Raw genomic sequence first — 27,544 nt, 5'->3', positions numbered from 1 at the left:
ATAATAAATCATATCATGTGCTCAAAATGATTGAAAATTAATATTATAATTTTAAGTAAAACAAAAGAAAACATATAGCTTTTGTATTTTCTACTAATACTTGCTTTCAACACTGTTTTATAATTAGAATCAAGATGCGTAATAATCATGTGTTTCAACTTTTATAGAACAAAATATAAAAAAATTATTTTTACACAATTTAAAACATTAATACAAAATTCTATAAAACATATCGTAGTCTATATTGTAGCATAAGCTATTTTTCTATACAAGTATATAATTATCATAAAATATCGTTTACGTACATAATCATTGTGTCAACAAAATATTAAATCAAGTATGTATATTTCGTGCACTTACTTGGCAAAAGTGCAAAAATATAATTTTTAAAATATTGAACACGTTAATACATTTAAGTCATAATAAATCTATAAATGCTTAACAGTGATGTATAGACGTAAATAGCATATGCTACTTCAATTGTAATATAACTCAATGTATCCCACTGGAATTCATTGCGTTAGATGTATTAACAAAGTTACATACATTTGTATTTTAATATTATTATCGTTGTTTATAGGCATGTGTTATAAATCGTAATAGTTTCTAATTGATTAACATTTTTCTCAAATAAATAAATGTTTAAATTAAATATAACATAATCACAGACATCAATGCTTTACGAGATCTTCTCAAATACTACATACACAATACACTTGCATCTCTTAATTGACACAAAAAAAGAGGAAAAAATAATTAGGAACACGATTTCAATGGGATACACCAGAATACATCAATAAATTCGACGAATTCATTTTGGCTTAATGTTCATAGCTAAGTAAATTAAGAGAATCTCACTAGTCATCTGCACGTTAGTGTCTGTTGAGTTGACTAAAACATTCGAGATATTATAAATTAATCGTGTCCAACGTATGTGAATTTCTAGATGCGCTGTTGTCCTTTGGTGATGTTGTAGCAACATTAACCTGCTTCGTAACATTGTTCGTAAACGGCATAGAGAACTTAAAATCAGCACCATTTGGCAATTTGCGCATAATTTTTCCAGACGTAATGAGCCTGCCAAAACCTTCTTGATGAGCGAAAGCATAGCCCGAGCGTAAAGATCGCCGTGTACGTTTCGTAGATGGAGTACGTAATATGTCCTGGCTTTGGCGAGAACGCAATTGTGCCAGTCTCTGTTTTAGTCTGACTCTGTCGGACAGTGTCGGTCTGACGTCCATAAAGAAGAATCGCCACGATAGTACCGGTATCACCAGAATTATACAGGATATCACTGTAGTAAACCAAAAGGTCGCTTCCGACATAGCCTGCAATATAAATAAGTGTTGGAAATTACAAGCGTATATATTTGCAATGGAGAATATGGACAAAAATTTGTAACAATACACACCATCGTGAGACTGCCGACGTAACTACCGCCTATAACAAAGTTGTAAAAGTAATCTAAAATAAAATACCAGATGAGCGATCCCCACACCATAATGTGGTTGAAAACTGTCCAATACGATGTGTCGAGAGCTATTTGAACAGTCACGACTATAACTAATATAGTAGCTACTACACTGCCCAGCAGCATGTGATCAGAAAGTACATAACCCTTGGGTGATACCCCATCCTTGTATGTTCCTGTTGAAATACACAAGATATTGTGTTTGCATAAATTTGCTTTAATTTGAGAATAAACATTAACATTCTTTAATAGATATAAAATATTTACCGTAAGGTACTAAAAATAATACACAACTAGCATAAAATCCATGTAAAGCGCTCCAACAAAACTCCTTTTTGTTGAACAGCAAATTTTGTAGTCCTGGTGTGTATAATTTCGGATACATTAGACTGTTCTTATCGTTAACATCCTGATCGAAAATACCAACCGCCAAGACTGGTAACGAAGTATAAAATAAATTGTAGACGGAAATGTACATAGGGTCAAATACAGTCTGTAAGGAAATAGATACAGAAGATAATTACGTAACTTTAATTGAGTGCAATTTACATGTTATTTTCTACAATATGTCAGACAAATTATTAAATTCACATTCAAAATCTCTACTTTGGAGCAGGCTCTTACAAAGGAAAATTATAAATAATATTCGCCTTCAAATCATCATATTTTTATCGTTATTTTTATTATTTTAACGTAATATGGCAACGTAAAGTTTTTTAAGATCTTACCTGTGCGCTAAATCCGCAGAAGAAAGCAAACCAAATATGGCAAAGGGTGAACGCGAAATTCTTGTAAAAAAAATACCTAAGGAATTTACTCATTCTGTAGTACGACCATCTGCCATGGACCAGTAGTAGCCTCTCTAAAAATCGAAATTGTCCTATCGAATAATCAGAGGCTAATACCGCCTGTAATCCTTCCTGTCCACTGATACCAACACCAATATGAGCCGTCTTTATCATCGAGACATCGTTGGCGCCGTCGCCAATTGCTAGTGTCACCGCAGACTTATTTTTTTTAATTAATTCAACGACCATTGCCTTTTGCAATGGTGTCACCCGACAACATATTACAGCTTTACCTGCAAGAAATTTGAGCTGTTAAGTAATTGTTTTTAAATATATATCATCAATTTTAACTTACATTGACTGGATACTTCTAAAAAAAGCTGTTCCAGCTGTGGATGTAACGCGTGAACCAAAGAATGTCCGTTGATAACTACTGCAAATCCCGTTGATTGCTCCATTTCGTGCTCATCTTGTTCATCCCTACTAGGATTGTATTCGGTATCACTGCTGTGCAGAGAAAATATGCTTTCAAGCAAAAAAAATCTCTTTCCATATAAAAGATGATCATCTGGTATTTACGCAATAAATTCAACTCTAAAATTTATTTAGTCCACAATTATAACAAACACAATTATAACTAAAATTGAACCGAAGATAATAAATCGTGATCATTAACGAAATGACAGGAAATTTTGAAATTATTTTCTCGCCGTTAAAAAATGATGCACGTTAATTTTAAATGATACACAGTGCATTATATTATTAACTATATATACAAGAACGTGACACAAATAACATACCAGTTGTGTTAATATTATCACTAAGATTCATTAAGCATACAGAAAGAGAAGGAGTGAGTATCAAGCATCATGGTAAAAATCTCAGTTATAAATAACTATAATATTACTAAATCGTAGAATATCTCAGATATATATATATGCAGTATCTGAAAAATACCTGAAGTGATTTAAAAAGATCTAATCTACCATTCTAACCATATTGTTTTATTAAGAGAAGTAGAGCTGGTACCGATATTTTTGAGAAGAAAATAATTGGAAAAAGTGAATGATAATTGTTTTGTAATGCTTTTTAAATATAGAAGATATAAATACTATCATGTGCATGCAGAACATTATTCTAAAGTTAGAATTTACGAAGAATAAATAGAAAAACTGAAGAATAAAGAAAAACGAAGAATTAAACTACTAGCAAAATACAATTCGTTGCATCCTTGTATCATCCGAAAATAAATACCTCTAAAACGTTTTTCCATTTTTATGAAATAATTTTAAATTGAACTATGTTGCGAGATTCGCTAGCTTGAATATAAAGCGTACGAGTTCTCTATAGTTAAATATGATAAGTTCTTAGGCAAGACTATATAGACATAGAAAGCATTACATAAAACATAGTGCCACATTCAGTGTGAGAGATAGTTTTCCTTTCCTTTCTTAACAAGAATGCGTTAATTAGAATCAGCAATAGAAGAAACTGATAGATTGTACTCCGTCTCTTTCATGTGCCTGACCTTTCCTTGTCCCACCTGAATGTGACAATGGAGAGAGTTGGCCGTTTCTGTTGGGTCGAGGCCATCTTAATGGTGTCCAAATATCGTATTAATTGCGACTCCACGCTATCGTAAGTTGTGCCGTCTATCACAAAGACATCCGTGAGATCATCCGTCAATAACTGACACGAGTATCCAATGTTGATAGCAGTCTCTGCACGAGTAAAAAAATTCGACGTGAAAATGTTATTCTATAAATACAAAAAAGCTTCTTCATCCTTATTATATTTATACTCTTTAAACTTGCCTTGTTTGTCACCAGTTAATACCCAAAGTTTGATACCAGCGAGGCTCAGATTGGCGATGGTCTGAGGTACACCGTCTTGTAATTTATCTTCGATGGCAGTAGCACCCAATAACGACATATCTTTCTCTATCTCTTCGTAAATCGCATCCAGCTTATCGTCTCTATTATCTTGGCTTAACGCCGCTTCCTGATGTCGTTGCTTCCAATTATTAAAAAAACTTTCGTCCAAATCCCTCACAGAAAGGCACAGTGTTCTTAAGCCTTCACTTGCGAACTTATTTAGATGGTCCAATGTTTTCGCCATTATCTCTTCACTATCTTTTTTCAATCGTTCATAAATAACGTTATCTGCTCCTTTGCAGTACAATCGGAGTTGTCCGTCTTTTCTTAAAATTACGGACATTCTCTTTCGCACATTATTAAAATCCAGAATACAGAGAAGCTCATATATCTCTTTCTTTCCCATTACTTCAATCGTTATACTGTTGGGCGATCTCTCCTTGAAAACAAAACCAAAATTTCTAGCTGCAGATACTAAGGCAGCCTCATCGGGCGATTGTGCTTGGTATTCAATCTTGCCGTGTTTTTCTTCCGGCATAACAGTATGACAAAGTGCTAGCAGTCTGAAAAAACTGTGGACGTCCTGATTTTCCCGCCTCACCGCTTCGAGCAGAGCGGGATCGTAGAATTTAAAATCTGGTTCGTAATCCTTGTTAAACGAGAAATCCAAGGGTGGCATTGTCTGTAAAATGTATAATTTTTCAGAAACTTCGCACTTTGTTGACGTATCAGGTTAACGTAGAAGAAAGTTAATCTTATTAATATGCAGAGATCAAGAAATCCACTGTTATTATAAAAAAGAAAGGAAAAAACCATATTATCTGAGTAATGTACCTTGTTTCCATAAAAATAGATTCGATGGAAGACCTGGATTATATACTATTAGTTGTATCTTTGTCAAAGTATATATATTACAAGAAAATAGTTATAAAAGAAATTAGGCTTAACAGAGTGTTTGTGTGATATAAGGAGTAAGTATAGCCTATTTATCTAGTTTATAGCATAGTGTAAAATTCTAACAAGCATAAACACTACGAATACAATTATTGAGCGCAATAAAGATAACAGAAATGCCTCCATTACTTATGATATTATATGATAAGTTACGAGTACCACGCTAAACAGATATTGGGTTGATGCAAAAATAATGTCGATTTTTACTATTTTAAACTTTGAGAGCTTTATTCTAAAATAAGGATACGTTCAATTTTGTTCATGCTGTATCATTTTCAAGCGCAAATTTCGCTTTGTTAATTGTGCTAGTATAATTTTGTTTTCAAAATTAACTTTATGATCAATTAATATCATTATTATTAAGTATAAAAAAGAAATCATTCCGAATATTTTGAATACAAATTGAAATTTATTTTAAAACAGTAGAAATGAGTCGAAAAATTAATGAAACATCCGGTTAGGAAACTATAAACAAACGGACAGTACAATATCGATTTCAAAAATTTCGTAACAGAAGTGACAATCTTAAAAATGAAAAGGGTTGAGGATGATTTGTATTCATTAACAATGACTTTGAAGCGGATCTATTAAAAAAACCACTTGAGAGATTGCACAGGAATTAGTCAATTAACAGTTTTTGATCGATCAATAGCTGTTTGTCATTTTAATCAAATCAGAAAAGTAAAAAAACCGACATTATTCTTGTCTTAACTAAATAATAAAAAAATGAATATAATATAATAACTATTAGAACAATAACAGGATATACAAACAAAAGCGATAGCGTGTACAAATTGGTGACAAGAGGTGCTAATTATCAACATGCGTACTGAAGACTTGTGTCGAGTCTTTGGGCTGCCGTTGATGCCTGATTCCAGTGTTGTATTAGATACCCTGTCTGCTTGTTCCAGAAGCCGTACATTCGGACCACTTAATGGTGTATAAACTGGACGTACGAATTCCTGCCCGCTCTTCCACTGCATCGTCGCGGTTGGAACAGCTCTATCCGTCTACATGCAGCACACACATGCTAAAGTGATGTGTATGAAGTTTCTTGCAAAGATACGACCACAAATCGAGATCATATTTATATGTAACTAAAGAGAATTATCATGTATGATTAAAAAGGGGATCACGATACTTTAAACATTCAGGAATATTCAACGTATGCATATAATAATGTGCAAGGATATTTTTAATGCTAATTGTATATTAATGTAAACAGGTTTTTTAACGTGTTTTGCTAAACGATTGCAAGAAGAAAAACACGGACGTTCTACAGCTTTCTGCATGATTTACCAGCATGTTTATCAGCTTTAATTCATAATAAAATGTAGCACATAATTGTAAAAAAAAATATAACACATAAAACATAAAAACATATAAAACATAAAAATGCAATATGTAATCTCTCTACGCAATAACAAAAAATTTTCAGCGGAAGCATAAGAATATTATATTGTATATCTTTTCACGCAGCATTAAAAGCACAGCTATAATTATTGTATATATAATATAGATAACATATTTATTTTATTTTAAACAAATCATGTATAACTTTGTATAACGTGAAAATTTATGTTGTAGCACGTACCCTGTTGCCGGAATCGAGTCAGGATGCAGAATCTTCGCATCAATGAAAGAACGACTCACCTCGCTTAAATCGATGACCTCGCCGGTAACTTCATCAATGACATCGCCGTAACACTTGCCCGCCACAGAACACTTGTTGAAAGTCATTATATTCTGCGTCAACGTCCCAGTTTTGTCGGAGAATATGTACTCTATTTGGCCTAGCTCCTCATTTAACGTAGTAGTCCTTGCTTTAGCGTGTGTTTTCGTGGGCGCGTAGTACATTTCTTCGTCCCAATTTATTAAAAATGACTGAACAAATCGAATAACTTCGACACTCACATATAAACTGATTGGCACCACCGTGTTCAATACAATAGAGTACGAAAAGAACACGAGTAGGGCAATCACTGTGGCACCGGTAATGGGCTCGCTCGGCACTAACGAGTCCCACGGTAGGTATGCTTGGAAATAACGGCCCACGAGACTTTCCCAAATACCACAGCCGACCATACAGAACAGACATAAGGAAAGTAAAAAAAACACTATCCCGATGATGAGAAGATTCAGCAGTCTATCTATAGAGGTCCTTTTAAATTTGGTCTTCCCTGAGTTTTGCATCAGTTTGGTATCCTTGCCCGCAAAGATCACCATACCATAGCACCACTGCGTATTCCTAAGCACGCAGCCCCGTAAAATAATCTTGTCGTTATCCAATGCGTACCTGCAATTAGTTACGGAATATTACTATGTGACGTCGGTATCGACGATAGTTAGTGATTACGTAAATTTAACGCAGCAAAGTAAGATATTTTTAGCTTCTGCAAGAAGCTATAGCATTAAAATATTTTGTTGTTTATCTGGTTTTTACTCTGTTTTATTTATAACATTAATCTTACTTTTTTCCTCTCCATGTTAACGTTCCATCGAATTTATTTAATAAATTATTAGGGGTTTCGCAAACGATCTCTCCATCGAACTGGCCGATCAATTCGTGATTATCCATCATCTCGGCAGTTTCGGGCAGGCACTGACGACACTTTAAATTCGTCTCCCTACACAAATTTAAAAAAAATTTTAAATTGTATTCACAGAAACTTAAAACTAAGTGTAATTGAATAATTTTTATAATATAAAAAGATACCCGTCCAATTCTGCTGTTTCGATGTAACAAAGGCCATTTGGCTCGCTCGTCGTTAGCAGTAGAACGTCCGCTGCGACAAACTGATCGTTCTCCATTCTGATTACGTCGCCCACTTGAACCTGCGACCATTTTTCCTCACGAAGATTAGTACCCCGTAATGTTCGGGATTTCCTATTATTTACTTGAGAGTCGTTGCTATGCCGTTGCTAAAAATTACATTGTATCATTAATATTTTGCGTTTCATTTTCTACTTTCTGTATATAAAATCTATTTTGTATATATATTATAAAGTCTATTATATATTCAAATATCTTTCTATAAAAGATATTTAATTTTTTATGTATTTATTTTTTATATATTTCGATACTACATTAATATTTTTTATTAAAATGTAGGAAAAAAATAATAAGATTAATCATGGGATACATACAAAGTCGTCATAGGCATCTTTGACGGCAGTGAGCGTGAGTACCCCTATAAGCGGTATAGCTGTAGTGATAGGGGTTAAAGAGGATATGGCGGGGATCATCTGAAGCACCAACAGGCATAGGAAGTAAAAGTTAGCGAGCCGTTGAAATTGCTCGAATAAATTCAATGGTAGGAACGTCAGAACCGAATACTTGGACGTCTTGATGTAATTATTCTGTAAATCAACAAAAATACGTTATTCATATATCCGTTGTACATTACTAACAACATTCCATATTTTTTTAAATTTTTTAAATTTAAATTTTAAATTTAATAATACTTAAAGCAAGAAGATGAGTTTTGTCTTACCGCATAATTAAACTGTGAGTTGTACTCGCGATTATTGGCGCGAATCCGCCTCTCTGTTTCTGTAAAAATAATACAATAAATGTGTAAAATATTTATTGTGTATCTCTGCATATTGATATCTATTATAGTATATATGTATATAAAAATGTAATCAATGATTCTCATTAGATTGTATATGGTAGACTATTATAGATATATAATTCCTGTCATTTTCAAGTCGTATTCAGAAGAGATAAATGTTTCTTTATACAGTTTAACATTAACTAGACTAACAAAATTATTTTAATCATCTATTATTTTCTAAGTTTCGCACATATACAAGAAAGATAAAAATAACAATTTCACAGTTGTGAAACAGCAGATATAGTAGCTGCACCGGATCTTTTTTTATCGCTAAGCAGTCTTATAGACAATGCATTGCTTTACATTTACTTGTTACACACTCGCACACACACGCACTCACACACATACACGTATTACAGCAGTTCCATATAACTGGATAAACTATTAATCGTTGGCTCGTCATGTGAATCGGCAAAGTTTAGTGATGGCATTACCACGAAGAACGATTGAATCGATCCTTGCGTAGTAGGCACACCCCGCCGTCACATGTTCATAAAAACTACGTGGGTGTTAGGTACTCCGTTTTACTTATTTATGGACTTTAATAAGTCATTCAAGTATCCAAGGTGCGGAGCCTTGGTCAGTCATCCAAAGTATATAAGTCGCACTGAAATTTGCATTGCATTTAAAATCAGTAACATTGATCGCCGTATCCATTGCATAACTTTGTGTATACACTATTGTTTGCGATGGATTTCGGTCGAAATAAGAAAATGACTAACATAAATGCAGCATATCAGTTAAATGGAACGTGCGCGCGATCGGTGCCAAATCGTGATTATGTCAAGGAAGCTCGCATTTATTCTCCTTAAAAATGCAAAAATTATAAGATATAGATGATAGAATAGGGAATGTGTAAAATTGGATAAGAATGCATTAAGTCAAGAAGAAATTTTCCCCATAAAACACAAATGTTGCACAAAAATGTTGTAAGTGTATTTCTAAATGTTTTGATACTATATCAATATTTATTAATATTCTCTATTAAATAAAATCTTATCGCTAAGCTATTTCAGTAAAAAAAAATGTGTCATATTGACACGTATTGTGACTGATTAAGTATATCTGCCTTGATAGATATCAACTTTATAGTAGTGTATACATATGTATATTGCGACCGACTGGAACCTTGACTCGAGCCAGCGGTGCAACTCCCAGGGAAAGCTATCCGATGATCTCGTTCGTGGGAACTCACCACTGGAGAAGAAGGACGTGCTACGACCAATGCACTCGGTGGCGGGTGGTGAATTTGGTGGCGCCGACGAAGAAGATGACGCGGCGGTAGTGGCGGAGCGGTATCTAGTGCCCTTCCAGATCACCAGCTTGCCCAGCACCGTCAGCAGAGACTCCCGCAAGGTGTTGTGCCGGCTGCCTCCGCCCAGGCTGCTAGACGAGTCCCTCTTCGAACATTCGCCCACTGCTTCCACCTCATCGGACGACGAAGCGAGAGCGAGCGCGTGCGACCGATGCAGACCGCTACCAGTCACCTCCAGTTGCGGTTGTTGCAGTTGCAACTGCTGCTTGTTCCGCTGCGTTTTCCGTCGCTTCTTTCGCTTCCTGCGGTTGTTACCACCGCCATCATCGTCTTCCTCGGCTTCCTGCGTCGAATACCTGCGCTGCCCGCCTGCTTCGCTGCTCCTGGACACTGTCATTGCCCTCGCGGTACCACGACGCGTCGTCGCATCTGTCGATTCCCCGTCGCAGTCCTTCACCTTTTGGTCGCGCGACATGTAAATGCTCACGTTACTTGACTCACGTTCAAGGGCGGGGTAGGAACGATCGGTCGAGGACACGCCGTTTGGCACGAGAGATGCGCTTTTTCGTTCTACTGTTCACGGTCATGGGCAAGGGTAAAAATTCCCATTGATCGCGATGCGCGTAGAAAACATCGAATAAAGGATAAAGAAACGCAAGCTAAAGGTGTGTAATTAGTGAGGATTTAGTGCCAAGAATGTGCAAAAACTTTATTCTGTTAATATAGAATTACTAAAAGCCAAAAGGAGTTGATAAATTCTTCAAAATTTGTGCTGAGAATAGATGTGTCATTTCATGAAACATTCCGTTCCGTCTACATAGTTATTAGCTTACGGTGGCTACTGATGACTGTTCGATTTAATACTTTCCAAGCATAAAATAGGATTAAAATAGGCGTCCCATTATCTGCTCTCTCTTTCTCTCTTTCTCTCTCTCTCTCTCTCTCTCTCTCTCTCTCTCTCTCTCTCTCTCTCTCTCTCTCTCTTCTGTAGATCTTATTTATTTACGCTTAAAAATAAATCGACCACTTTGGGGAAACCTCGCGAGATTTCAATGTCATCTTGCGATATTGCATTTTTATGAAGATTGCATAAAGCAAAAGGCGTAAAATCGTCTATAAAGGAGATCTAAACCGATCTAAACCAATTAAGTTCAGCTAATTAAATTATGAATGATATAAATGTATATATATATTATACATTGTTATTTTATAACACAAACGTGAAAATGAGAATAATGTTAAATATATATAATGATTTTGCATGCGTTTCAGGTAAAAAAGAAACTATCATTGCGATATATCTACTCTTCATAAGCATAAATATTGATTACATTTCGGTGAAGCTCTAGCGCCATTTTTATAATTTCAACATAAGTATAATCAGACTTATACGGCCTCCATATGACTTATCTACTCGCTATTTATGGTTATGCTAATTACAGTGAATTTAACAAGTAGCCTTAATAAAACATGCAGGCTGTCTGACTTGATTACATTAATTTGTTATTCAGCTTCTTCATTTTCTTATTCAATAAAGCAAAATGCAGAATGTCGTGATCGTGAAATAATATTTTGCTACTTTTCAGTGTAAATCACTGTATTTATATTTTGTTATAACGTTTTGTTTAAACCCAAAAAAAAAAACAATCTCTTTGCAAAGTAGAACTAATATGTTCAATTTAGATTAAGTGTTGAATATGACTTAAACATTATTGTTTCTTAAAATCTTCATTGCGCCCACATAAATATTTAAAAAGTTATATATTTTTTTTAATGTTTAGAAATGTTTTCTCTTTTGTATTTGACTATCAATTTTCAATTTTGAACAATAAAATATTAGAAAAAAATCGCAAAACTTAAATAAATCATACAAGGTTCGGTTACCTCAACTGATAAATTTAACTTTATGTTTAAAAAAGACTTCAACAATTATAAGTATCAAAAATAGAAAATCTCTAAAATTTTTTCAAACATTAGAAACTTTAGAAAAAAAATCAAGATCTTTATCAATTATAGAGAAATTTTGCAAATAATATACTGATTTCGTGAAGGACGATTGCGCACCGTGTGTTCCACTTTGCCAGTAATTTACCATTCATGTAGGCCGCGTAAAATAAACCCCGAAGATCGCGGGTGTTCTAGAAAACGCGTGAAAAGCAGCGCGGCACATACAAGTATAGATCGCGTGGCACGCGTGCGTGAAAACGTGTCACGGACAAAGCGAATAGAGACTTTTTCCGGTATAAAAGCTTCAGCACGTCGATGAACGTAAAGTTGAACGTCTATAAGAGCTTTATTGGCCGTTATAAGCTGCGACCATGTGTCGCCGCGTTTGATTTTTTTTTTCTCTTCGCGGATGACGTACGCGCGCGAGAAAGTGTATGTCAAAGTCTATGTGTGTTGATCAGTACTATGATGCACGAATTAGTTAAAATGCATTCTCAGATAACACGCATGTCCAAAAAGGAGACATTAGGCGTGTTTCAAAATGTCTTGAGGATGATCTTTATGACATGATGTCTGAAAGACATCTTCGAGACATTTTATATGTTCATATTTAGGACATATTGTTCTCCCTATATCTTTTTTTTAGTTATATAAGAAATATATGTTTTATTCTATTCTTATAGAGTAAAAATATAATCATTATTTTTTTTATTACTCTATATCTTCAATTATATAATAAGAAATGTGTTCAATTCCATTCTTTTAGCATTCGCATCATTTTATAATTTTAATTTTGTAAAATCGTATTGAAGTCTATAATAATTCAAAATATGTATGGAGCTCGCTTGACCAAGCAGTACGAATGTTCGACCGACTGGCTCAAATGCTCCGATTTACTCTCGCAAGCTGGTTCTAAGCTACACGCGATGGCAATTCCACGTGTAACAAGATTAAACTTGCATTCGAGAAAGTGCAAGAGAATATCGATTAGTGAAATCAAAACGTATTCCACTCACTAAGGGATCAGATTTAAAAAATTATTTTGTTGTAAACTATGTGTTAAGTGTGTGTATGTGTCTATATAATTTTAACCTTATATTTTGTATAAGTATTATCCTACTTTATCTAGGTGAGAATTCGCGTGCACATAATTTTCATAAAATATTTACAAGTAGATATATCGCCATGATAAGACAATCAATTATCTTCAAGAGCTTTTTCCCTATCTGGACAAGTATGAATGTCGACTATGAATAATACAACCGCCATAGAAATAAAAAATGAATAAGGATGGGAATGTGTGTCCATGTTAATCGAAAAACTTGACAAATCTATATGCTTCGCGGTAATAGCTCATTCGCACCGACAAAGTCACATTCAAAGCGCATTACTTGTCAAACGGCACGCGGGCTAGCGAACGGAAGTCCATTGCATAATATCGAAAATTGCGTAACTCTTCAGTCTCATTGTTGTGTACTCAAGAAGTCAAATTGTCCTTCCGAGTATTGTTCTCGACTCAATATCGGACAAAATTAAAACGCATATTTTGTGCGTTATATTAACATGAAGAAAGTCGAATTTTATGCATGTATTATTATGTTATTATAAAAAGAAGAAATTATGTTTGATAGAAATTACTTTTTAATGTTTAAAAAAAAAACTAATGTATACATATGTCTATTGGAAATTATATGCTTAGGATATTATGTTATGCAACACGCAACATTGTAACTGTGATTAAGCTGCAGTGCGCTATTATTGTCAGATACTTAAGTTACGTAACCACAAAATTAAACGTAAGATCCTGCTTAATAATATAAGCTTGCGGCTCATACATAAGATGATCTATTCTTATGAGAAAACTGTGTTATCTATATTTAATTAAAAATTTAAACAATAAAAATTGATTGCTATTAATATAAAAAATTATAAAATTCCAAAATAATATATTTAAAAAATGCTCTGCTTGTTTTCTAAATTTTGTTTCAATAAAAAGGAAATTTCTTCTTTAATCGGAAACGTCACATAAAACGACAACGAGATGTTAAGCAATTACTTCGTCGGAGGATAGATACGTGGATTAAAATCTCGCCGGCGATCGCTCGGCGATACAATTGTCCAGTATTTCGAATTTCTTCGAGCACGATCTTCTCGTTAACGAAAACATAACCGTTTTTTTTTTTTTTTTTTTTTACGACGAGTATTTCGCGCGACTTCCGTTCGTCGCATCCTCGAGAGGGGTTGAGGACTCACCTCGAAGACCTCGAGTTCCAGCGTGTCGACCTCGACGCTCATCGTCTATCCTACGCAAACTATAAACCCTCTATAAGGCCAACCTCTTCTGCCACCTTTTGGCACCTGAGCCACGCTGCCGCTGGTGGAGAGACGACGACCTCGTCCTCCCCCCCGCTTCGCGTTTCGCCTCTTACATAGTTCTTCCACCTGGGGGCCACCACCGTCTTCTCGTCTCCGTCGATCATCGCGAGGCCGCATTAGTCCAGCAGCTGACACCTCGCGATCCAAATTCTGCCGTATCTGGTCACCGCACCATCACCGTTCCCACCACTCGACTGGCTCTCGTTCCGATGACCCAACTGACTCGGTTGTCCAATCGACATTCTCCCGTAGGGTCCGAACACTCGACGCGCCGTGGCTCGATGCTGTGTACAACCCAAGCGTACGTCTTTCACCTGATAGAGCGCAATTGTTCGCCACCGTGATAAGTAACCGTGAGGAAATCTCGTCGAAACTTATCTTGGTGTCCCCTAAACGAGTCACGAAAATTTAGAGATTCACAAAAATTATACTTTTTGTAAGATACGTTCTTTCCGCGACAAAGCTGACGTCTAAAGTCTTCTTCTTCGATGTAATCGCTATGTCTTGTTAGTAGTAGTAACGAAATTCTGCAAGGAAATCATCAATCCCGTCACCAAAACTGTGCACGGCAAAAAATCAAGAGAACAACGCGATGTGAAAAAGATTGCATTTAAATTATTATATTGCAATGAGAACGTTATGATATTGCTAATCGTCCCTTGTAGTCTAGTTTTTGGAAATTTTCCAACTAAAGATTGATCGGTGCAATAACGAGTGAATATAATAATATTCTGAAGAAAAATTATATTTGTTTACATAGATAAAATACGTTTTAATATCGCAGGCAATGTCAACTTACAAGTTATATTCTTTTAATTGTTACATAACCTTGGAACTATAGGAGCTAATTTGAGCTAACAACGAGTTGTCACGTGTAAGAAAAAAAAGAATCGTATATTATCATCATTGCTCTCCTTACGTGCGATAATGCGGTTTATTATTCATGGTTAGACGCGCGTTATCTAATACGCCTTCTCTTGATGAATTTATCAAGGAAGTAGAAAAACACTTAACTAGATTATTGTACTCATAATTAGAGAAATTTATTTTAGACTAATTATTATTTAATTCTCGCTCGTGTATTAAAATAGTACGATAGAGTGTTTATTGAAATCTTATTTTTAAAAAATCCCTGAGAATTCCCGGATTTTCCAGATATTTTTGTTTATAAAATTCCAGGTAAAATTATACGAGTTTTTAAATGTAATTTTAAAATATTATAAATTGAAATGCAAGAAATGCAAACAAATTATATACTAAATTAATAGAAAATAAGAATTCCACAAAACTACACATCTATCATTTTCTACAATTGGAGCCACGAAATTTATAAGACAGTGGAAAAATTTATTACACCGTGGTATTAATGAATTAGCTCTCTTTTGTGGAATAATGTCTTGTATTTGTTATCTCGTCTTTATTTTTTATAAAAAATCACAAGACACGCAAATATAAACGTGAATATATACGAATATAGGTACATATATGCCATACTTATTGTTAACCGACAGTCAACATTTTGCATTATCAGGAAAAAATAATAAAAAAAAAAACGATATTTTCAGAAAGAGACAGTAATAAGTAAAATTCTAAATATTTTCCTAAATGTTAATAAAATTCCATGAAAATTCTTATTTTTATAAAAAAAAGTCCTCTAAAAATTTTAGGTTTTCCAGGTTTTTCTAGGTAGTAAACATTCTACAGAAGGAATTCCTCCTTACTTTCTCATAAAAAAATTTAAATGATTTTTTTAATACACAAAAAAATATCACAAGAGTTATATTTTAAGTCAATTACTGTAGCTGTAAATAAATAATAAATATTATAGAATATTATAAAAAGTGATATATAATAATTATTTCGTAAAATATATTGACGAGTATATGGATAAAAAAATTAACAAAATAATTAATAGTATCGCGAGTAAAAATTAAATCAATAGATACAAGAAGAATTTGTATACATATCAAAATGTAGCCGTTTGTACCTACACATATACTTGTCGGATTATTCTCTTAAGTAGACGTTTCCCATTCTTGAAAACATGTCATAGAAAAAGACTATAACACATACTTATCTACCCACGTGTAGTCTAACTATCGTTTTGTGTGACAGTAATCGGAGACGGCTCGCAATGGACGGACGACAGTACCTCGATTTTTAAAAGAGGACGTCTGTTTCTCGTTAATTTTATAGCTGGCATGTCTATGAAATCAACTACCTTTAGTACTTAGTATGCATAAATATCAATTAACTACTCGGAAAGCGCTTCTAGACCAGAATGACCTATAGGGCAGGTAACAAAGCAAATGTGCAGCGCGAAATGCATCTGCGCTTCCGCCTCGTTTGTAATGAGCTTATCGTGAATGCTGGAAGCACTAACAATTTAAGATTGCTCATTCAAAGACAACTAGTATCCCGAGTCTGTAATTCTTAACACAATACCATTATCTCATTATACAATATTAGTTTTGTCCATGTTTAAAATCTTTAAAAATTTTTGCATTTAAAATAAGATAAATACATATATACAGGATATCCTATAAAGACTGGAACAATGCTTAATGAGAGATTCCAAAGATTATTTTAAAAAGGAAATTCTAATACCAAAATGTCCAGACTATAATAGGGATTTGTGAAGCTAGCACAACATTCTAATATAAAAAAAAATAAGAACTGTTCCAGTAGCACTTTTCATAGTTCTACAGTTCTATATCAAAATAAAAAAGTTTCGCATTATTTACATAAAAAGAAAAAACAAATTTGATGATATGGCGTGCTAACTTCGCGAATCTAGCACGATAATTTTCCTCTAAAGTACAAGAAAACGAAATTACTTTTAGTAGCAGTTCCCGATAGTTCTAATAAAAGTCTACTGATATAGGTATGCATTTTGAAAACAAAATTCTAACAATTATTCATTTTTATACGTTTTATACGTAGAAATATACATATATATACGCAACAACGTTACGTATCTATATGTTTTCTACGTATAAAACATATAAAAATGAATAATTGTTAGAATTTTGTTTATATAATATATATATATTATATAATAAAAAAATTGCGCAACAAGACAATGTAACTTAAACTAAATTATTGTTAAGAGTTACAGAAACGAGGTACTGAGTGATAGTAAAAATTTAAAACAAAAAGCAAATCTCCATTAGATGTTAATTAAAAATTGATATACATCCAAGAAACCGAAAAAAATACGGAAGTATATCGTATATTCAACTAATAAACATAGTGCGTAAGATAACGGTCCTTCAAAGTTGCTGTCGAGAGCAACAAGAACACTCTTGTGCATTAAGTACACGCGTACTCGAGCTAGTGCTGAGTAAATCCTTCGAGAGCAGCGTTCGGCACGCTCTTCACCGTCCTTGATGCCATGCCGCATACTAGAATAGAGTCATCGTTCGCCGAAGCTGTTACACCTGTTCATTTAGCAACAAAAATATCCGGGCTTCTTTCCGAAATAATATGGCAATAAACAGACTTCGCGATAGCCACGCAATCAAGTCCGAGATTTTTAAAGATTCCAGACACCGTTTCTCGATATCACATTGAAAACACATAGAAGAAACTCTGACATAATAAGATAAAAGGTAATAAGATCGTGATGTTTAATCAAGAAATTATTTCGATTTAGTCGAAAATCGACTGAAAGTATTATATATCTATTCACAATTGACACGTGAATTCATGGTTTCAGAAAATGGGACAAATATTATAGCATATCTACTATTTGAGGTTTTATATTTAAGGATGATTACATATACTTAAAAAAAAAATGAACAAAATTATGAAAAAATGATTTTTTATATAATATTGTATATGAGAAAGTAATACAAAAAGTTTGACAGCTATTTGAAAAAATCTGATTTAAACATTATTTCAATAAGAAACAGACATTTTTTAAAAATATAATTAAAATCAAATGAGAAAATTTTTATTTAATTATGAAATTATATTGTTAAATATAAATATTGATTATTTTAAACTGTAAATAAGTATATAATATTCATTTTTATATGGAAATTATATACTTCTAATGTCAGTTCCTTTTTGTAGAGATTATACACTGATTATCCTTAATAAAACACAAAATAATTCGATTTTTAATTTTTTAAGTTTACTTAATTTCTTTTTAGCAAATAGATGCCTTTTATTTTTCACCTGAAGATAAAAAAGCGCTTAAGATAAAAGCTCAAATCTTCATTAGTGAAGCCAGCTGTTCGCTGAGAGAAAGCGTAAACAAATCATTCTATATTCGTGAGTGCTAAGTATAGAGCGACGACTATACACGAGTACGGATGTGGATATATACATTCGGCATAATTAGCCTCAGATCCTCTGATTCGGAGTGACGTGTGGAAGTCTATAACAGGAGCTCTTATGATCTCGTCTGGATTTCGTCTGGAAGCACAGCACGGAGTTTTCAACGATAATGGAACCGCGCGGTATTTCACTTCCGTTAGCAAGTGCGTTACAGTGTGACGACTCTCTTTGCCGTTATACAGAATTGTTACAGTAGTCTTGTTATTAGACTTTTATCCAACATTTGTATAAACAAATTAATTATTTATTAGAAAATTAATAGAACGAGCGAGAGATCTTGCATATTTCTCCTGAATCGTAAAAATTATGAAATGAGCGAGGATCTTATGTATATTTCTCAGAATCGCAACTATCGAAGATGAAATAAAAAGTATAGCGATTACGTCAATATGAAGACGGTGTATTCCTCGGGGCGTGTAAGTATGTATGATACACCTTCTCGATATACAATTAAAGATAAATAATCAATCCTCTCTTTTTCTAGAGACGTAAAAAGAAGGAGACATCAGGGACGTTCTATTATATGCGTGCGAAAACAAAAATTTGAATCAAAAAAGAGAAAAGAGAAGAAATTCGGAGCGATCTCGAAGTGTTGGCTTGCGATTGAAATACATACGTACATCCAATTACTTCTCTTGACACACAACACAACACGCGTTATGTATTTATTAATTTTTCTCCTTAACGAGAATTTTTGAAGACTCGTGTAAAGTAAAGTATTCATTATTAATTAATAATAAATACTTGTAAAACAACCGAGACTGACGTCGATATGTGCCAATTGCGTCAATAGAAATCGTGTCACACGCCAGTATGCGTTGTAAAGGTGCCGCGCCGACCGACGTCTTCATAGTGACGATTGTAACTAGAGTATTGATGACGAAATGTCGGATATACCATCGATGTGAGAACGCAAAATAAATACAGCAGGCGTTCTCTTATCGCTTGCATTGGGTGCATCGTCGTCGTGTACGCGATCGTTTCTACCATTTGAGATGCTTTGTGCAACTCAATGACGATACAAAGAAAACTTCTTTGCGGTATCTTTAGGTTTTATAAACAAACGAAGTGTATATATTCGACGTTCCAAATCTCTATTTGAAAAAAAAAATGTAATAGCACAATAAGTAATATTGCAATTCAAGAACAAAAAAATATTCTGTAAAAATATTCCGCAAATTTTTATGCTGTCCGCTCTATACATTGTTTACAAGCTCTTCGAAAATGCCAGGTTGAAGACAACTAAGTTAATATTACATAAATCCGACACACCCGCGTTCTCTTATCGTGTTGGAAACACACACTTTTTGCAGCATCTCAGGTCCGTTACGTAATTGTTGTATCGTTTCATGTGAGGTTACGGTGAAGCACTTCGAAGAATACGAACGATATACGGCGCTGGCTGAGCAATAGAGCTTTTTTGCATCTTCAGCCGCGGTAACGGCGAATGTGTATTCGATAATTGGCACTCGACCAAAGCGTCTTATCATTCGTTTCAATTATCTAACTTTGTTGGTGACACAATCGACTTTGCACCTAGATGATACTGAGTCAGGCGCCTTTTTTTTCTTCCTTTCCTCTCTTACTTAATACGGCTGTATGGTAATGGAAAACGTAGTGATTGTGTCTTGTAGAGTGATGTAATGTAAATCCATTTATATAGATTAACAAATTTAGATTCTAGACTACGCAAGTTCAAGAACAAGTATTATTTTCATAAACAAAAGTATATATATTCCTATTTCTCTACATTTTCTTGCCAAACTGATTTGTTTAGACATGATATTGTTTGATATTGTTTAATTCCTAAATGAAATTATACCTATTTGACGCTACTATTTAATTTATGTATTACCTGTGTGGAATTCAGTTTAAATAAATTTTTCAAAATTAAAAATCCAGTTATTAAAAACAACGTCATATTAAGATAATATCGAGAAATACTATGTTGATACTTTTTTATTTAACACAAAATGCCAGAAGAATTATTTATAAAAGTAAAAGGACAGCATTATTATCGTAATGCATTACGACAAGACTCGCAAATATTGAAGGGATATAAACCCAGCTGACTCACTGTCGAATTATCACACAATAATATAATGAAATGACTCGCGAAGTCATAATTTTTTAAGAAACTTACGCAAAAATAAAAAGAGCATCTAATATCGCTTAAAAACAAAGTTTGCATGACAATCAGCATTTTATCACTTACAGTTAAGAATGAGTATTAGAATTTATAATGATTACGAATTTCGAAAAAAACATTTAAAAAACTAAATTTTAATAAATATTTCTTTGAATAATTATAAGTAAATATTTACTAAATATAAACATATTTATTTGATAACTATTAATTTGATTTAACTGTTACCTTTTTAATTGCGTAAATATTTGCTTACTGTAAGTAAATGTTTTGACTGACAATTAATACTATTCAAAGAAATATGTATTAAGATTTAGTATATTTTTTCGGTGTAATAATTTATTTTTTCAAAGTAATGAATTAAACCAGAAAAATAACTTTTAAATTCATTTTTTCATTGTGACATTTCTTCTGGCATCAAACATTAAAATAATAGCTTTGTAGTGATAATTTTAAAAATTATTCGAAACCTTTAGTCGTAGTTAGAAAAATACAATTTCTATTGTATATCATCATCAGGCTATGCAAGTTAATTGAAAAAATGAAATATCAGGCCTTAATATACTAACAGTATCTTTTTAAAGATTAAATATTTAGTTTTTATACAAGATTGTTACTTTAACAAACATAATCTAAAGCCAATAAATAAAAAATATTTCTAGGCTATATCACCACAGACAGTAATCTGAAGATATTCTGAAGATGAAGTATCTTTCGATTGAAGAGTGAAAACAATTTTCAACTATTTCGTAAGAGATGTGTAAAAAGAGTCCGTCTAGAAAACGTCGCGGAACTTTTTTAATAAATTTCTACGGTGTGCTCATTGGACATACATGATTTTTTTCCTCCAATTATATTTTACTTCGAGCGACTAATCGATATTATCGCTGGCTGTTCTTAAATTATTCTAATTTGTACCTAATTCCATCAACAGATGAAAAAAGCGATAATAATATAAACAGTAATAACATAAACAATAGTACGATCTCGTGTTATAATTTTACAATGTTGCTTTTACAATGTTATTTATTAGCTGACGCGAAGTTTCGTTCTGATGTTTTAAAGAGTGCCAGTAGTAATTTTAAGAATATTTTATCCAAATACATTCAAGATAGAGTACAAAAAAAATAAGTCACAAATATATTATACATATATCTCAATATTTTTCCAAAAAAATTCTATTGTATAAAAAAATTTTAATTAAAGGTTAAATAAATATTTTATTGTAATTTTTCTAAAAAAATAATATAATATATTATAAATTTTGCAATGGCAAATTTTTTATCTGAATAACGTTTCTATAAGAAATTTACAAAACATTAATACGGGATCGATGTGCAGAGTCAGGTATAAAGTCAAGAATTTGTACAGTTTTTTTCAGTTTCTTATCAATTATCACACAATTAAGTAGATACACGATATCTGTAATATCGAACGTATTTAATCATTGCAATGTATGGTATACATGAGCCAGCCACGAGATATTAATAATGACTGAATTGCTCATTCTCTATGAGTACTGAACGTTATTAGATTGCTCTAGTTTAAAGTTTTCCAGACCAACAGGCAGTATTATTGTCTTGCGTAAATCAGTATCTTTTATAGAATGTCTATTATTATCGCTGGACATTCTTTTGATCAAAGATTCTTTGACAGACTTAGAGACAATCTATCGAAAGGTTTACGACACTTTGAATTTTTGACTTAAAAACTTTTAGCGACCGAAACTCAAATTAAGTTTCCTTTAAGTAAACATTACTGACAGAACGAATTTAAACTTTGATGAAAAACAAACTTTAATCGTCCATTTATATCTTCGAAGCGTAGCCAAAAAATTATAATTTCTGACGTTAATTGTCACTAATGTTATTTAGATATTCTGTCTGATTATTTCTGAGCGGAAATTTTCTTTAAAGTTTATTAATAAATATCAACAAATATAACAACCAATTAGACACTTCTTATAATAAGGTCTAGATTTCCATTGGTTGCAAGTTAAGCGATTAAGCAAAGAAGGTTAAAGTAAATTGTGTTATTACGATTAAACGCATCGGTGCGATAAACCAACTAGTTATAACTGATCTTCATCAACCGATTATTTATACAGTAAACCTATTGTTATGCTGTGCCGACATCCGTAACATCGAGAAGCGCGAAAGTATTTTTTGCTTGATTCAATACAGCTGAAATTTATTATAGGATTAAGATAAATGAAAGCTCATTTTCTCAGTACAAATGGACTTTTAACTGGCTTTTTTTATGCGAATACAAAATTAACAATATGTCTTTCCGTTACTTTAATGATTTTACGATCAGATACGTAATTTTCGATCAGCTATGCCGTGAATATAATAGAATTCTCGATGAGCCATCTATGTACCTTTTACCTTGCAATAATTCAGCCACTAGTTGATTGTCCATCTGCGTGTTTATTATTGATCCGCATGTACGTTTACAAAGCGACTGATGGATATGATTAACGACACGTGGCATTGGCGGAACTCTCATTTTTGACACAGCAACTGCACGAAAAAGTTAGTCCCGGGATCGGGAGATAATCCCTTCTCACATCGTAACACTAACCATGTATTTCTCCCGGCGAATACATTTCCAAGGTTAAATTATCGGCTCGAACGAGCCGATAAACGTCGCTGTGAAATCGTGAAAGACAAGTTAAACGACGTGCTTCGCGACACGCTGGAAAAGACTTCTAATTAATTAAACTTCACCGAGCGTTCAAATGAAAACGCGAACCTCATCGTGTCCCGTCATTCCCCTCTGCGGTTTATCGATCGACAAACACGCAAATGCAGCTGTAAAATCAACATCGAAAAAAAGGTTGAGTAACCTACTTTTCATTTTGCGGTGACGAAGAAATGCATTTTGCATTTGATAAACGCTAACACAATAGCGTCTCTCTTTGAAGTCTTTCTGCCCGGTCTAACAAAACAAATTAATAAAAAAGGGTTGCAGACAGGCTGCAAAATCTTTTACTTGTTTCTAATTTTAATATAATATCCGTTGTGTGTGCGCGCACCCTTCAGCCAAATTTCATTAACGTCGTGTTATTGACAATGAGATATTGTTTAAACTTCTTAATACAGTGTAAAGATTTCCTTGACCACAAGGGATGATCTGCCCGATTTCAGTACTCAGCACGGGGCTTTTCCACTCGTCATTACATTGTCCCCGAGAGAACGACTTTATTTCTCATCAAGCTCGTCATAAAAGCACCCCTGCCATCATTTTAACGATTGTCGTTCATATACAGAAAGAAAAAAACAAATTCAAGATCGAAAGAAAGGAATGAGAAATAATAAACCATGTACATATAAAGCCAACTGTCCAACAGATCGATTATTTGATACAAAGAGAGATTCAATTGATACTTCTCATTCAACTAGGATAAATTAACTTTTCAGTTTCCGAAACAACAGAATTCACCAATAATCTCATCTTCACCAAAATAACAAGAACAAAAGTTCAATTTTTATTTCTTGCCAAACTAAATTGTTTTTTCATCTTCAAAATCAACTAATTGGTCTTGTGAATTAATTAATCTCCGCTGAAACAGTAAAATTAAAGAACTAATCGATGCTCTTGCTAAACTAAAATAGATCAATATTTTATCTTATTATTAGTGTCTCAAAACATTTTATTACTTTATTAAGCAATCTTTTCACAGATATAATAAAAATAAATTCCATAACAATTTAGCAACATTTCTCAATAAATGAAACTTTCCATATAACTTTAACGATTAATTGATCTTTGCTTCTTCAATACATGTATCTATCTTTCATCAAATAGCATACACTTGATTTGTGAAAGAAGAAAAAGTATGGAGTCGAAAAAGAGTGGAGAGAATCTTACCGCGTAAGCGCGTGCAGCGACGACGAGGCGCGTACGAACGCCCGTGAGGCTTTTAAATGGCAATCGATCGCTGTCGCGATGAGGTCAACGTTGGTTATCCCGAGCGTATACGCGAATCAACGCGAAGGAGATTCGTAGCTAACAGACGACGGTACGGAATCGTCGTATCGTTGTATCAATGCCAAATCCCTCGATTGCCCACAAATCAGAACAGAATGGTAGATGTGGGTGCGATGACGTCGGTGTGCGTGATAGCAAATCCGTGTCATCACACCATCACCGTCTCGTATCACCGAGAATGTCCGCGATCACGTTACGTTTTACGTAACATAATCATTTGCGATCAAAAACGCGGTCGAGACGTTAACGACAGATGAAACGGATGTCCGAATGATCACATCGTCATTGTCGTCGAATTAACAGGACACGCGAGATCTCCTTCTCCCTTGGGATATAATGGGAATTACAAATAGATCAGCCGATGATTGGGCGGGCACTGTCTTTCATTTCACGTAGCAGCGGTACCGATACCATCATTATCATGATAATCATCATTATCACCATCACCATTATTGCTGCCGTCGCCGCCGTCGTCGTCATCATCGTCGTCGTCACCGTCACCGTTATCACCTCGCGAGCTCACCGAGCACGAATCAACGACGATGACGAACCGGCGCGCGAAAGGACATCTGGTTGACAACGAACCCACGAACAGCACACGTATGGACCCCAGATCGTGAATCCGCAGCACGCACTGAAGGTCCGTTTCTCTCCCTCCAGCGGAGGATCACGGCGCACTTCACCGCAACGTGAAGAAAGTCTCGCACGACACGTACAAGGGCTGGCTAGTTGGCTGGTTGGCTGGCTGGCTTGAGTGTCGAGACGCGCGACTTCGAGGCGTCGTCCAATGACGGCGCCACGCGACGCTCGGCGTCGCGACGCCGGCGTTGACGGCGCGGCGAAAATTTGAGATGACGACGACGACGACGACGACGACGACGTCCACGACCATGGGGGTAAAGAGGGTTGCTGTTGCACTGACAGTGGTGAACGTAGCTATGGCCAGGGATATCGATCGATCCAATACGCTACGCAGCTAATACGAACAGCTCAAGAACTTAAATCGTTTAACAGAGAATGGTATGATAATGAGTCGGTAAAACTAAGTTTCATTTTACAGAGCAGAATAGTTTTAAACGCGATGTAATTTTATTACATAATTTCTTTAATTTTGACAAAAACCATTGAATGACTTTTCATAAAAAGAAAAGTTGTACTGATTCATTAAAGAAACAGGAACTCTTTACTAATCTACAGAACTGCGATGCGTTAGAAACTATCTATTTTTTCTTTATATAGAAGTAGTAAGGAGTATAGGATAATAATATTAAATTCGTGGAGTAACTTTGAATAACACAAAAGAATTATATAAGCAATCGATATTATTTGCGTTTATATTTATCATTTAAATACAAACATTGATTAGAACAAACAAAAAATTCATAAAATTAAATCAATTTAGAAATGTTAAATATTATTACAATTTTTATGAAAAAATGTTATTTATCAAAAATAGGAACATACGTGGCTATTGTAATTGTTCCTTTTGTAGAATACACATATAACGAAAAAATAACAGACCAACTACCGAGTAATTGAGTAGCGAGAGATTGCGGGAATAAATGCGTGGGAGAAACTCCGCACAATGTTTTCGTGGAAATATGGCTTGGTTATTCGAGGAAGTTGAAAGTAAAAATGACGTAAGGCGTAAAAGCGTCCAATTACTTGATTACAAAGCTTCAAAAGAAGTGAAATTAGAAACAATATAAGTATCTTATTATAGACCGTACATGTAAGAACACAATCAATACGTACTAGGAATTAAAGCCTATAACGATCAAAGTTGGATTTTTGTTGCTTAATTAGTTTAATGTGGATTATATGTATACATATATGTACTATATATGTACATGCATATATATATATATATATTACCATGAGATCACGAAAATTTGTTATTTATAATAATTTTTTGTGAATTTTTTCAAAAAAATAATATTTTTGAAAAATCATAAATTTTGTACATTATAATTTGTGTCTCGATACTAAGACAAGCTCAGCGACACTACCGTGTTATAATATGACTTGCAATATGATATTCTACTTCTAATAAGAATCATTGATGTTACTGTACTCACAAATGTTATTGTAATATAACGCATCGATGCGTCAAGATAATAACGGGTATTGTAAGTTAATAAATAAATATCTAGGATTACTCACCTTGCATAGGCCGCGTGGCAGCGCTGCGCGACATTGTTCGCGTAGTTTAGTTTTAGGCTGTATTTTCGAGTTAGGCGCTTGTGGACGGAGTCTGTCGATATATCCGTCGACGCGGAAGATGACAGCCGTTAAACGGAGCGACCTTCCGGTGCGACGCTGGTCAGCTGTTGTAAAGTAGGCATCAAACGCACGCGGTGTAAAAACGCAATGCGTAAAAAATTCTCCCTCTGCCTGGCGAATGATCAACGTCGTAGTGTTCAGAAGCCACGTGGGACTGTACACGGACAGGATCGTTTCACTGTCAGCAGCGACAAACGATTCTCGAGCGTAATCTCCTGTTTCCAGAACGTTGAAGAGACGACGTGAAATCGATGGTTCTTCCACCGTGTGACGCAGAAAATGAGGAGAATCGAGGCACGTAGGTGACAACGAGGATGATGTTCTTTGATGTTTTCTCGACGCACAACAATCACCACCGAAGACGAGCAATGAAGGATACCTCCTGCTGGATATTCGATGGCGTTGATGGCGACGGAAGGTACGGTGCGGCGATACCGCGACCGCGTTCAAGTCGGATATTCCGCGGCGAGATAATGACGACAGGATATCCGGTGTG

General features: G+C 34.3%; 1 protein-coding gene across 6 annotated transcripts; it reads right to left on the bottom strand.

Moving 5' to 3' along the window:
• Positions 1-781: 781 nt before the first annotated feature.
• On the bottom strand, positions 782-27,280 carry ATP8B (ATPase phospholipid transporting 8B). 6 transcript variants are annotated; one of them, XM_018550437.1, is made up of 14 exons: positions 26,929-27,280; positions 8,582-8,640; positions 8,235-8,447; positions 7,804-8,009; positions 7,559-7,714; positions 6,741-7,383; positions 5,918-6,097; positions 4,074-4,815; positions 3,788-3,980; positions 2,615-2,766; positions 2,200-2,552; positions 1,739-1,964; positions 1,412-1,647; positions 782-1,328 (listed from the first exon to the last, which is right to left on the bottom strand). In XM_018550437.1, the coding sequence occupies exons 1-14, from the start codon at positions 26,960-26,962 to the stop codon at positions 909-911; spliced, it is 3,813 nt and encodes a 1,270-aa protein (XP_018405939.1). In that variant the 5' UTR covers positions 26,963-27,280; the 3' UTR covers positions 782-908. The 6 variants fall into 6 exon arrangements, with proteins under 6 accessions (XP_018405939.1, XP_018405934.1, XP_018405935.1 ...); XM_018550432.1 differs by lacking the exon at positions 26,929-27,280 and adding an exon at positions 9,900-10,434; XM_018550433.1 differs by lacking the exon at positions 26,929-27,280 and adding an exon at positions 9,900-10,434 and having other exon boundaries at positions 2,615-2,763.
• Between the last annotated feature and the right edge of the window lie 264 nt (positions 27,281-27,544).

Source organism: Cyphomyrmex costatus, unplaced genomic scaffold (assembly GCF_001594065.2).
Source record: "Cyphomyrmex costatus isolate MS0001 unplaced genomic scaffold, Ccosl1.0 scaffold97, whole genome shotgun sequence".
Taxonomy (NCBI): Eukaryota; Metazoa; Arthropoda; class Insecta; order Hymenoptera; family Formicidae; genus Cyphomyrmex; species Cyphomyrmex costatus.
Note: the sequence above shows the minus strand (reverse complement) of the source record. Positions and strands in the feature narration are given on the sequence as shown.